General features: G+C 48.7%; 2 protein-coding genes across 2 annotated transcripts; one reads left to right on the top strand and one right to left on the bottom strand.

The window, feature by feature from the left end:
- Position 1: 1 nt before the first annotated feature.
- Positions 2-6,297, top strand: Nelfe (negative elongation factor complex member E). Its single transcript, XM_020168498.2, has 11 exons — positions 2-154; positions 600-682; positions 2,279-2,348; positions 2,444-2,589; positions 3,287-3,361; positions 3,468-3,505; positions 3,690-4,051; positions 4,162-4,306; positions 4,448-4,502; positions 4,739-4,841; positions 6,126-6,297. Exons 2-11 carry the CDS (start codon positions 608-610, stop codon positions 6,221-6,223), a joined length of 1,167 nt encoding a protein of 388 aa, XP_020024087.2. The 5' UTR covers positions 2-154; positions 600-607; the 3' UTR covers positions 6,224-6,297.
- Cfb (complement factor B) lies at positions 5,794-12,571 on the bottom strand. Its single transcript, XM_020168492.2, has 18 exons — positions 12,266-12,571; positions 11,945-12,178; positions 11,405-11,590; positions 11,094-11,267; positions 10,688-10,789; positions 10,456-10,592; positions 10,022-10,160; positions 9,557-9,688; positions 9,203-9,304; positions 8,993-9,130; positions 8,395-8,492; positions 8,151-8,268; positions 7,786-7,939; positions 7,605-7,681; positions 7,315-7,415; positions 7,083-7,215; positions 6,950-6,999; positions 5,794-6,644 (listed from the first exon to the last, which is right to left on the bottom strand). The coding sequence occupies exons 1-18, from the start codon at positions 12,327-12,329 to the stop codon at positions 6,489-6,491; spliced, it is 2,295 nt and encodes a 764-aa protein (XP_020024081.1). The 5' UTR covers positions 12,330-12,571; the 3' UTR covers positions 5,794-6,488.
- Positions 12,572-12,610: the final 39 nt, after the last annotated feature.

Here is a 12,610-nt window from a genome sequence, read left to right on the forward strand (position 1 = left end):
TAAGGACGGGTAGAAGGCCGGGCGGAAGTCCCGCGCCGTGGCAGCCTTAGTTACCGCGTTCTCCGCCCCTCTTACGGCATCGCTCTGAGCCAGCTCACTGCCGCTGGCGCGGGCGCCTCCCGACACTGTGGGGCCCCGGTTGCCGCCCCCTCAGGTAAGGTCTTGCTTTCCTCACTCTTCGCCCCTTTTTTCTGAGTCCCTTCTTTCTTCTTACCCCTTTCGTTATTGAGAGAGCCCTGCGTGGGTTCAGCTGCCTTCTCTGCCGTCCAGACCCCACAGTTGGCCATACTAACCCCAGTGGGAATAGAGGGGTCGGGTACCATCGTATTGGCGACGGAGGGGATGGTTTTCCCTTCCCGGGCCATGTGATTCCCCAAGGCTCTGGTATCTGTGAACCTTGGAGACAGGAGGGAATGCTTGTTGATTACGTCGAGCGGGAGCTTGGACAGCAGCCTGGTTTAAACAAGGGGTAGGAAAAGGCCAAAGGTAGGAAGGAGTGAGCAGGCCTGGTGGGGTGCGGTGGGACACAGGGTGGACGGGGTGTAAACTCTGGGTGGTGACAGTGGAGAAACATGTCTTGGGCTCTTCCCTTGAACCAGGAGCCACCATGTTGGTGATACCCCCCGGACTGAGCGAGGAGGAGGAGGCTCTGCAGAAGAAATTCAACAAACTCAAGAAAAAGGTGAGGGAGTTGGTTGGGGGGGCGGTGCATGGCGCAACCTTTCACAGATTCTTCACTCTAAGAACACCTGGGATGAGTGTGAAGGGACAAGGGTTTCTTTGGGTGCATACCTGGAGAGGTATCATCTGTGTAGTTTCAAGAGGTGGTGGTTCTCGAGTCTTGATGTAGACCTCTTTTCTGTGCAGTCCTTCATGGAATTGTCATCCCCTCCTGTGACTTTTCGTATCACCTAAGAATTGAAGATCCCCAAGTTTGGATTTCCTAGTTATATCCAGTGCCTTGCTAAAACCCTGAGATACGCAAATTGAAGCCATCATCTTCCTATCTAATCTAGTCCCTTTTCTTGATCTTTCAAACAGGATTGACTACATTCAATTCTGTTATATGATTGATCTCAAAATCTCATCTCTGACTTCTGTATTATTTGCATAATCAAATTCTATCAAGTTTTTTTTTTTTTTTTCTTGAGACACCATCTTGCTGGTCTTGAACTCCTGGGCTCAAGCTATCTTCCTGTCTCAGATTCCCCAGACAGGGATTACAGATGTGTACCACCTCACCCAGCATGACAAGTCTTCTTGATGCTTCTTTCTAAGTAGTTTCTCCAACTTTTTTGTTTCTGTGAATCCCTCAGAACAGGGACCTATGCTGTTGTAATGGTCTCTCAAGTAAGTTTCTTTGTCTTTCTTTGGACAGACTTCTTCACTCCTGTTAAAAATGATCCGAGAACACTAAACTCTCTTTTTCAAAACCCTTAAGAGGTTTCACATTATGTATAGAACAAAGCCCTAAAATCTTAGCTCAACATCCCTGTCTAATCAATCAGAGCTATTTACTGCTCCTAAAAATATGTATTCCCAAAACCATTTCTCTGCAGATAAAACAGGTAAACGTTTTCTTTGTCTAAAATATCCTTCTCCTTTCTATTTGTGTTGGGCAGATTCTACCCAGGGCCCAGTTTAATAGCCAGTTAAGCATTGGAAAATCTTATTTGCATTTAGCTGTGAGTAATCTGCACCTCTTATAATCATTCTTGGCAACTCCGTATAGTCATTTCAAGCTTCTTGAGGGTAGGAACTATGTGTTTTACTTGTGTATCTCCCTGTTACAAAGTCATGTCTGGGCCTCATTAAATATGCATGGTATGGGTGAATGATGTTCCCAAGATGGGCATATAAGCTTATACTTACTTTCAGCTTATCCTGGGGCTTTGGTACATGATTTAGTTTGTTTCCTTCAACTTCAAAAATGTGAGACTCTGGTTTGATTAGATTAATAATTGCTGGCAGGGAGGATATAAGGAAAGGATATATGAGGGTGAATATGGTAGAAATACTGTGTAGTCATATATGAAAAAGGAAAAATGAGACCTGTTGAAATTATTCTAGGGAGGGGGAATTAAAAAAAATTGCTGACATTATAGATGTGTGAGACCAGATACAAGAGGCAGGACTGCCTCAGAGCCACTCCCGGGACACCATTTGCATTATTTCATACCAATAAGGTATCCTTGGAGTGATGCACCCAGGGGCCTTGGAAAAGACCTAGTCAGGGACTGGTCATCACTGACTCCTCTCTTTTCACCCTCATTCCCAGAAAAAGGCATTGCTAGCTTTGAAGAAACAAAGTAGCAACAACACAGCCAGCCAAGGTGGTGTCAAACGCTGTGAGTAATGGGAAATGGAGAGGGCCTGGAAGTAGGCAGCATGGAACTGACCTCTACCATAGTCAGCATAATATTTCTTTCCCTCACCACTCCAGCACTGTCAGAGCAGCCTGTGGTAGACACAGCCACAGCAACAGAACAGGCAAAGCAGCTAGTGAAGTCAGGAGCCATCAGTGCCATCAAGGCTGAAACCAAAAACTCGGGCTTCAAACGTTCTCGAACCCTAGAGGGGAAGTTAAAGGTGAGCACAAGCAGTATTGTTCAGAAGACCCTCGACTTCAGAGAGCATCCCTCAGTTGGGAGGTGGGTTTGGGGAAAAAATAATGCATGTTCAGACATGGACAAATTGCTGTACCACTCTGAACTTTTTTGTGTTTTTATTTTTGGTTTGTTTATTTTGGTGGGGGGGTTGACTTTAGTTTTTTTGAGTTTTGGGATGTTTTATTGTTTTGATACGGGGTCTCACTATGTTGCCTAGGCTGGTCTCCAACTTGTGAGCCCAGTAATCCTCTTACCTCAGCTTCAAGAGTAGCTGGGACTACAGGTATGCACCACCATGCCTGACTAAAGATTTAGGTTTCTTATTTAGAAAACAACAAATCTAAGTGACTCCTACCTTCTCCATTTTACACATTTTGTTTTTCTCATCCACTTTGGGTTAGAACTCTTGCAATGTGTTGCTCCAAGAGGTTAAATAGACTGAATGTGTCATCAGGCTTATGAGAGGCTTAGGCAAATGAAGTACTTTACATGTGCAATAGGTAATTTACCTAAGAAACAGTACATAATTGAATAGGATTGCAATAGGATTAAAAGAGGAAAAATACATCAGAAGAAGCCGAGAAGAGAGTGAGGGAAGATAGGCCCCTCCATCTCATGACTGGGCAGCCTCCTGGACCAACAGTGATCACTGACATAGGTCTCTACAACTTTTGCAGGACCCTGAGAAGGGGTCTGTCCCCACTTTCCAGCCATTCCAGAGGAGCATATCTGCTGATGATGACCTGCAGGAGGTAATGGTTACCAATTCTCCATCCCTGCAGAGCTGGGAATTGAGAAAGACGAGAGACCCACATATTTTGGACACATCACCTTAACTGTTCTTGGTCTCTTTTTCAGTCATCCAGACGTCCCCAGAGGAAATCTCTGTATGAGAGGTTAGAGAGATAAAACGGGGTCTCACTTGGTATCTGGTCAATTGCCTGAGTACTTGGGAGGTTTGGGACTGGAGTAGAAGGTGCTGGCTTCTACTCCAGTAGAAGAAGGACTGTGGAGTCGCCACAAGGTCTGGGAGGAAGAAATGAAGGCCTTCTTTGATCCTTACAGTCTGCTTCTCCCCAGCTTTGTATCCTCTAGCGATCGGCTTCGGGAACTGGGGCCAGATGGAGAAGAAGCAGAGGGCCCAGGAACTGGCGATGGGCCCCCTCGAAGCTTTGACTGGGGCTATGAAGAACGTGGTGGTGCCCGCTCCTCAGCCTCCCCTCCCAGAAGCCACAGCCGAGACCGCAGTCATGAAAGGAACCGGGACAGAGACCGAGACCGGGACAGAGACTGGGACAGAGACCGAGATCGGGAGCGGGACAGAGACCGGGAGCGGGAGCGGGACCGGGACCGGGATCGGGATCGGGATCGAGATAGGGACAGGGATCGAGACCGAGATAGAGATCGAGACCGAGACCGAGACCGAGAAGGCCCTTTCCGCAGTGAGTGAGCTTGGCTGGTGGGGAAGGTGACTTCAGTTAGAATTTAGGTGGATCCTGCTAAAGTGGAGGGTGAGATAGACTGTCTTATGACTTTGACTTCTGACCCATAGGGTCAGACTCATTCCCTGAACGCCGGGCCCCTCGAAAGGGGAACACTCTCTATGTGTATGGAGAAGACATGACGCCCACCCTTCTCCGTGGGGCCTTCTCTCCCTTTGGAAACATCATTGACCTCTCCATGGACCCACCTAGAAAGTAAGGATGACAGTGGGGCTTGATAAGTTCTGGGCAAGCCCAGGATGTGAGGCCTAGGGGAGGAAGCTGCTCTATCTCTGGCAGCTTATTGAACCCAGCAGAGTCCATAGGCCCTCTGCTGACCCTGTTTTTTCTTCCCAGCTGTGCCTTCGTCACCTATGAAAAGATGGAGTCAGCAGATCAAGCTGTTGCTGAGGTTGGGACTTCCTAGACCTGTTCTTCGCATCCCTCCTGCCAGCCTTGTGTTCTCTTTAAAATACTTGAGGAAATTGGTTCCTCCTAAAGAGAAAGTCTCTTCTTAGTCACAGAAAAACTCATATTCTCAGATCCTGATTCAATCTACTCCTAGGATAACAGCCCTTGGAGTAACTCCTTTGTTTTACTTGTAATTCCCCACCCCCATCCTTTGTCCCCTCCTCTCTTCTGCTCCAGCTCAATGGGACCCAGGTGGAATCCGTGCAGCTCAAAGTGAACATAGCCCGCAAACAGCCCATGTTGGATGCTGCTACTGGCAAGTCTGTCTGGGGCTCCCTTGGTAAGAATGGCTTACCCATAAAAGACAGTGGGCTTCCCTTCTCATTCCCTTCCCCACAGCCCACCCTCTTTTATTCCCCTATACATCCCTGGGTTTCCTAGAGGTGACAGGTCAGAATTTGATGGAGGTTGTGGATAGAGAAGAGAATTGCTAGGCTCTCTGTCTGAGGTAGGGGAAAAAGGAGATAAGAGTATTGAAAACAACTCCTAAAGCAGTGACTGGAGCAGAGAAGAAAGTTGGATCCAGAATCAGGTTAGTGAGGAAAATGAGCATCTCATGCAGCTTGTTCATTCTGAGCTGAAGTATAGCAGGCTTTGCAAGAATTTGAAATTAAGGATCTGGAACTCAGGAATTAGACTCATCTGCATCATAGGGTGTCTACAAAGTGGTAGACTCATCAAGGAGGCTGATAATGAAAAAAAGGTGACCCTGGACTGCCTTGGGAATTTTTCAAGGAGTATTATAGGAACTCCTCATGCCCCACATGTTCCCATCAATACTGACACATTACACATTAGGTTAAAATTGAGACTGCAGCAAAGGAGATAGAAGGGTCCAAGGGATGGGAGCAGGCACCAGAGGCCTTGGGCCACTGAAGCAAAGGACATAGGCTTCAAGAAGGAGGGATGGTCAGCAGTGACAAGGTACAAAGACCAAAAAAATGGGAGTTGGAGGGAGGGATTCACTCCAGCCTCAACGGTGGAATCCTTGAATGGGATAAAGAGAGGGCCATGTCCTGTGGATGGAAGAAAAAAAATGGGGAAGAAGCAGTGAGGCTGGAGCAAGCACGCTGAGGTCCAAAGCTACACCCGGATGAGTTCTGGTGAGGCTAGTAACATTTCTCAGTGTGAATAATCCATTTTATCTGAAAGTAGATTGTCCTGGGAAAGGAGTGAGCAAAAAGGTTTCAGAGCAAAACACCAGAATTGACCAATATATCAACAAAGCTGCAGAGAGTTTCTAATCTTTAATTTTTGGTGTGCTGACCAAAAGCAGTGGGTTAACATTCACACGTTTCAGCTATGATAATATTAGGGGATTTTCAAAGAACAAAAACATTCATCACAATATCCATATGTGCTATATTAACAGTTTACACTCTCCGTGGTGTTTGGGTTAACCACCACAGGCTTGAGGGGGCTAAGTGGAGGCAGGCCATCCTGACCACCAGAGGGCAGCATGAAAACTGGGCTGCCAGGGCCAGGAGTGAGGTAGTGAGGCTGGGCCTCAGGTTTGATCCATGATCTACTTCAGACCTTAACTGTAGTTCTCCTTCCTCCCTAGCTGTCCAGAACAGCCCTAAGGGTTGCCACCGGGACAAGAGGACTCAGATTGTCTACAATGATGATGTCTATAAGGAAAACCTTGTAGATGGCTTCTAGGAAATGAAGCTGGATTTCTTGTGCCTCCTATGCCCCCAATGCTGGTCTCAGTAAAACACTGAGGTAGAAGCTCACACATCTTCCTTCAGCCTCTGGTTTTTCAGCACTTGGGATTGTAGTTAAGCCTTTAAAAATAACTATCAGATTTTATCTTAGTTTTAACAACATGGTCAGTGCACATCCTTTACCCCAAAAGGATCTGGAACACAGTTACTGTCGCAGCTTTTTTAATTTGATCTCAAGCCCCCTTTCAGCAGGAAACCCTTTATAAGAAACCCAAATCCTCATCTTTGAGTTTCTCCTTGAGCCAGGGCAGCACTTGGAAGAGGTTGATGTGAAAGTCCCGGGCATGAGCAGGTACCTGCCGTTGTTGTCTTTGGTCTTTGCAGACATCCACTACTCCCCAGCTGATCACACCAACCTGCAGAAGTGAGAGGGTGCCATGGATCATTTAGTGGAGTTTCTTCCTAGTGCCAAGAAGCATGGGTATTCCTGTTTGCATCTGTACTAACCTAAAGGAAGTAGACTTGGAACCCAGCTCCACCCTCTCCTCCTTGGCACACATAGGCCAGACACATGGCCCTAAACTGGCCAATTCATAGAATAACTAAGGTGAGGAAGGCTCTGCCTTCCTCCCATTACCAGCCACATACACTGAGCTTTCCTGCTTTGGGGTCCATGCTGGCCACTTGGTGTCTCCCCACAAATAGGGAAGAGAACACTCACTTGAATGAAGCGACTCCTCTTGTGAATGATCAGAGGGCCACCAGAGTCACCTGCAGGAGAAAAAAGTTTTGGGAAAAGACTGTTGGGCCTCAGGAACTTGTAGCATAGCCAAAAAAAAAAACCCTTATCTTACCTCTGCAAGTATTGGGGTCATCATAGGGATCCACCCCTCCAGTGCAGAGGAACCTGGGGGTAACCACTTCAGAGATGTCCTTGACTTTATCATAGCCTGGGGCATATTGAGCATCTCTCTCACAGCTGGCTTTCTGTAGGGGAGGGGGAAGCATGGGGGAGAAAGGTGATGAACAAAACTGGCATAGAAAGGGCAGGGGACTTCGAGAACCTTAGACTCCTCCATTCCTCACCTTGTCACCATTCTTGATATAGACCTCTTTCCGTGTCATCTTCTTCTCTTCCTCAGACACAAACAGAGCTTTGATGTCCTTTGCAGGGAGCAACTCTTCCTCTGAACAAGCGGAGAGACTGGGTCACTCCAACTGCCCCCCCCCACACACACACACATCCTCTCCTCATTGCCTCTGTCACTCAGCAGCTGTCCCTCTAGCCCTTCCTATGAGGTAGGCACTGAGTTAGGCATCATCTGTCCTACTGCAGCTCCCTCTCATGTCATTGTCCTATCCAGAATATGCCTTACTGTGTTTCTGACAAGTGGTTGTCTGAGGAAGTCGTAAAGCTCGAGTTGTTCCCTCTGTGCAGGGGAGGCAAATGGGCCTGTTTGGCAGATGAGGACAGTCAGAAGCAGCACACAGCCCTTTCCACGCCCCAGTACTCCAGCCCACTTTACCCAGTCATCTCAGGGACCTAGGTGCTCTCACCTAAGAGTCTGATCATACTTCAGTTTGCTCTTGAGCTTGACCAGTGCCACGTCATAGTCATAAAACTCAGGAATTCCTTCTGCCTTTTTCCTATTGATGTTGTAGTTGGGATGAAATAGGACTTCTTCTATCTCCAGGTCCCGCTTCTTTCCTCCTGAGGGTGGGGAGAAAAAGGATACACATTTCTGTGAGCTGCCTTTGTCCCTGTGACATCCTTGACTTCTGGTCTTCACTCTCCTTGACTGGTGAAGGGTGCAAGGGAAGGGCTGTACTGAGGATAGGCAGTGTGTGGGACGGTGAGGAAGGGGAGGCATTGCCAGGAGGTTGTGGCTAGAGCTCAGAATCCATGTGGGGTACATCCTTACCTACGCTGACCTTTATAGAGTGTTTCTGGTCCTCCACAGTGAAGCAGTGTGCCGCTGTCAGCACAAAGTACTCAGACACCACAGCTCCCATACAGTTCTCATGTCCCTTCTGAGGGCGCTGGGGGAGCAGAACAGTGAAGGGAGGAGGCTCAAGCTTCATTCACAAGCCAATTTAATGTGAACATTTTGTCCTCCCACTTCCCTCTGACCTCACCTCCTACAACTCCCCACAAGTTTTGCTTACAGTGACTGAGATCTTGGCCTGCCACGGTTGTTTGTGGTAATCGGTACCTTTCCTGTGCTCCCAAACCATGCCGCACAGACCCAGAGACTTGGTTTCATCTGGCAGAAAAGGAGAATGTGTTGAAAGTTGGGAACATTTTATTTCCAAATGGTAACAACCATATTTGGAGGGATTCCTGCATGTCAGTGGGGAGCAGAAGCCCACAGGAGGAAAAAGCCTAGGGGGCATTTGCTTCCTTATAGAGATAAGGAACCATTGTGGTGTGGTGAAAAGAAGTTAGGACTGAGAGACCAGAAACCTGGCTGTTTTCAGGACCAACCCTATTGCTATCCCTGGGCCTCTTGACCTCAACTCCAATATCTCTAAAATGAGGTACTATATAAAGATCTCTGAAGTTGCCCAGAGCTGTGTGGTTCCAATATCAGAAAGTGGACAGTGGCTAGGAAACAATAGAGACTGAGGTAGACATGAGATAGACATGAGGAGGCATGAGAAAGGCCTCCCAGGCTTCAAGGATAGGGGGAATTGCGCAACTTTAGGGGATCTTGGGAAAAGCCTAATTTCCTGACAGTCTCCTTGTACTCTTCTATGTTCCTACCAATCATTTGGAAGAAAACATCCTCCAAGTTTTCCATGTCCTTCACTTTGAACACATGTTGTTCGTTATCCTTCTTGGAAGCCAAAGCATTGATGTTTACTTGATCCACCAGAGGCCCGACCCCAAACACATACACATCTGAAGGAGAAAGGGAAGTTTAAGGATCCAGGCTGAGAAATCATGGTGCTGGGTCCTAGGCAAGTCACTCACCCAAATAATCCTCCCTTGGGTTCTTGCGATCCCTGCCAATGTCCAGCAAGTCCCGGATCTCATCAATGACAGTGACTGGGTCCCCACCCATGTTGTATAAGCCTACAGAAGAGACAGGGACCATAAGGGTGGGAGACAAGGAAGAGGGTTTAAGAAGATAAGTTGGTTGGAGGCAGTGACACACATGGCTGAGATTGCAGATCACAGAGGCCCTTGGGGAGAAAGGTCCTTCCTTGTAAAGGGTCACAGAAAAGTTCAATATAGCCAGCTATGAGTATCATTCAGGGCCCCATCTCAGATTAGTGTTATCATGTGGACTTGAGGGAGGCTGGGGCAGGAGAGTTTCCTTCTAACCATCAGTCATGAGGATTATGACATGGCGGGTGCGATTCCAGCCTTCAGGGGGGACATCCCCTGCCCAGCTCATCATGCTGTATACTGCCTGGAGGGCCTTCTTGGTGTTAGTCCCTGTCTTCAACTTGTGGTCTGTGGAGAGGAAAGAGGCCATCACCTCACTTGGTCTTCCAAGCCATTCTTGAGCCCCAGAGGCCTGTCACAACAGATCCCACATCCTTCAACTTTGTGAGTTAATTGTTACCCACTGACTTCCCTTTGACCACACAGTGGCCCTCCCAGCCCCCAACGTGTTCCCACTAAACCCCATTGCTCAATGACTCATTTGTCCAACCTTTTAACTATAAAGTCCCCTTTTTCTACCTCAATGTGATTTCCCTACCCACTCCTCACAAAAATCTTGAACCTTCTGATCTCTCTAACCCCAAAGTGGACCTCCCAGCTTTCCCTTCCGTAACCTCTGACCTTCATAACTAATTTGGTTGAGTTTTTCCGTGACCCAGTCGGCATCACTGCTCCTTGCATCAGACACTCTGACCAAGATTTTGGGTGCTGTGGCATATGTCACTAGAGCATATTTTGGCTTCACCCCATAACTCGCCACCTGTGGGTGAGAGGACCGTGGAATCATGATATTAAAAGAAGAATACTGTGGGAAATCTTTGGTATCTTTGCTGGGACAGGGAAAGCCATAGTAACAGGCTCATGGGCTGAAGTTCAGGGAGGAGGCCATGTTAAACATCAAGGTACTGCATCATATAAAAGGGGCAGGACAGAGCAGGGCATGGGGCTTTCTGAGAACCTGTGGTTCAGAGGGACTGGGAGCACCAAGGAGCTAGTCTTAGAAGAACAGTGAGGTCCATTTAGGGTCCCCACGTTCAAGAGGGAAGAGATTCCACCTTTTCAATTAAGTTGGTGAGACACCTCTTGGCCCCTGTGAAGTTGCTGGCCCCAATGCTATCTGATCCATCCAACACCAGGTAGATATTCATGGAGCCTGAAGGATCTAGGACAATCTTCCGCTTTTGTTGTTCCCCTGGGTGACAGGAAGAGAGTTTTCAGTTCCAACATGCATGGTTCTCCTGCCTCTTCTCCATTCTCTCCAATTCCCCACCCTGTCTGCCCACAAACCTGGGCTGTGTCCATCCTCAGCATCAACTCCTTCTATGGTCTCTGTCAGGGAGGACAGGAAGGCTTCTGCCACCTCTTCAGGAGTGTCATACATGAAAGAGTCTGGGAAAGACCAGAAGTCAGGTTAAATGTCTAGAATATTAAAGACACAGTGACCAGAGAGGTGGGATGATGGGTTTCCAGGGTGGGAAGGGAGGATTAGAAGAAGTGAGAAAGGAACTGGGTTGAGGCGGGAAGACAACAGTGTTCTAGTGAAAGGACATTTGGATGGAAAGGCAGGATCTGACCTGGGGGAGCAGGTCAAGAGGACTGGAGCTGTGGGTCAAGCAGTAGAGCACCTGCTTTACAAGCATGACATCCTGAGTTCAAACCCCAGTGCCACCAACAACAAAAAAAAAAAAGTCACCTTGACAGGAAGGTTCTGTCCCGCTCCAGGAGCCACCTTCCTGGCATCTTCGCTGTTGGGACCCTCGCAGGGTTAGTCCCCGTTTGCAGTGGTAGGTGACACTGTCTTCAAGGCGGTACTGGCTGCCCACCTTCCTTGTGCCAATGGGGATGCCTGGGTTGGGGCAGTACCCCGCTGCAGAGATATAAGACATGGAGGCAAGTGAGTCTGAGGTCCAGAAGGGATGGCAGAAAACAGGATTATAGTTCCCATTCCTCAGAGTGGAGCCATCACGAAAGGGTAAGGTGGTTGGTGGTAGGCATGCTTCGCACCTCCATCATCGCAGATAGCCGTTTGCCCATCCCACCGGCCGTTTGCTTGACAGGTACGATTGGCAGAGCCCCGCAGAGTGTAACCGTGGTAGCAGTGGAAAGAGATCTCATTGCTCACATTGTAGTAGGGAGACCGGGGCCAGTACTCCCCATTTTCAAAGTCCTGTGGTCTTGGGCAGCGAATTGCTTTGGGGAGGACAAGTAGAAGTTACCAGATGTGAAGGGCAGTCTTCAGTGTGTCCTTCCTTGTCCCTGAGAAGTAGCATCTTCCCAGCCCTGTGGGATTGGCTGCTCCCACTGCTCCTCCCTCCCCATTTCTGAGCATTTTCTTCATTGCAAGGGCTGCCCAACACAGTCAAATAGCAAAGGTGAGCTCTCCTGCCTCCCTTCTTCCCATTTGCACCCCAAGAGGTGCACCTAAAGTGGTTAGCCTGCTGGTCTGAACTTCAACTTACTTGGAACAGGTCTCTCTACCTGGTTTTCTCCATCTGTCCCCCACACCCCACCCCACCCCCACTGCTCATGCTCACTGCCTCAAACCTCTGCACTCTGCCATCTTGACGATCTTTTGGTCTCCGGTCTTCAGAGTACTCCAGGATCCTGTGGATCTGCAGGTGCGAGTCTGTACAGGGTACGGGTAGAAACCAGAGGGACACACATACTCCAAGGCCTGGCCCCCCTGCAGAAGTTGGAAGGAGCCACCTTTGATCTCTACCCCCTCTAGAGAACAGGAGCTTTGGGGCTGGTCCGCCGGCAATGGACTCGTGCTCACGCCTAAAGAGAAAGGCTGGTGAAGCCTGGCCCCACAAGGCCAAGGAGGAATGCTAGGGGAAGCATAAGGAGGAGGTGACCCTTGCTTACCTCCAGACAAGAGGCCCAAGACCAAGGATACCAGGCAAAGTTGGGAGCTGAGATTGCGCCCCATGGCGATAGAAGGCAGGAGAGAAGCTGGAGCCAGGTCAGGAGGACTTCAGTTTCACTCTGTGTGTCTGCTTGGCTCAGTGTCCAGGTTGAAACTCCAGATCAGGCCCTGGCCACCTGCACTCCCTTCCCCTCCAGCCTCAGCCTTTTATGCAATCCATTCTGGCACTGGTGGCTTGTCCTGCCTGCCCTGCACACATCACTTTCCTGGAACATTCAAGCAGGAGGGCCCCACTGATCTGCCAACTGAAGAAATGGAAACTACACAAGCCCCACCTTTTGCTG

Source organism: Castor canadensis, chromosome 8 (genome assembly GCF_047511655.1).
Source record: "Castor canadensis chromosome 8, mCasCan1.hap1v2, whole genome shotgun sequence".
Classification (NCBI taxonomy): Eukaryota; Metazoa; Chordata; class Mammalia; order Rodentia; family Castoridae; genus Castor; species Castor canadensis.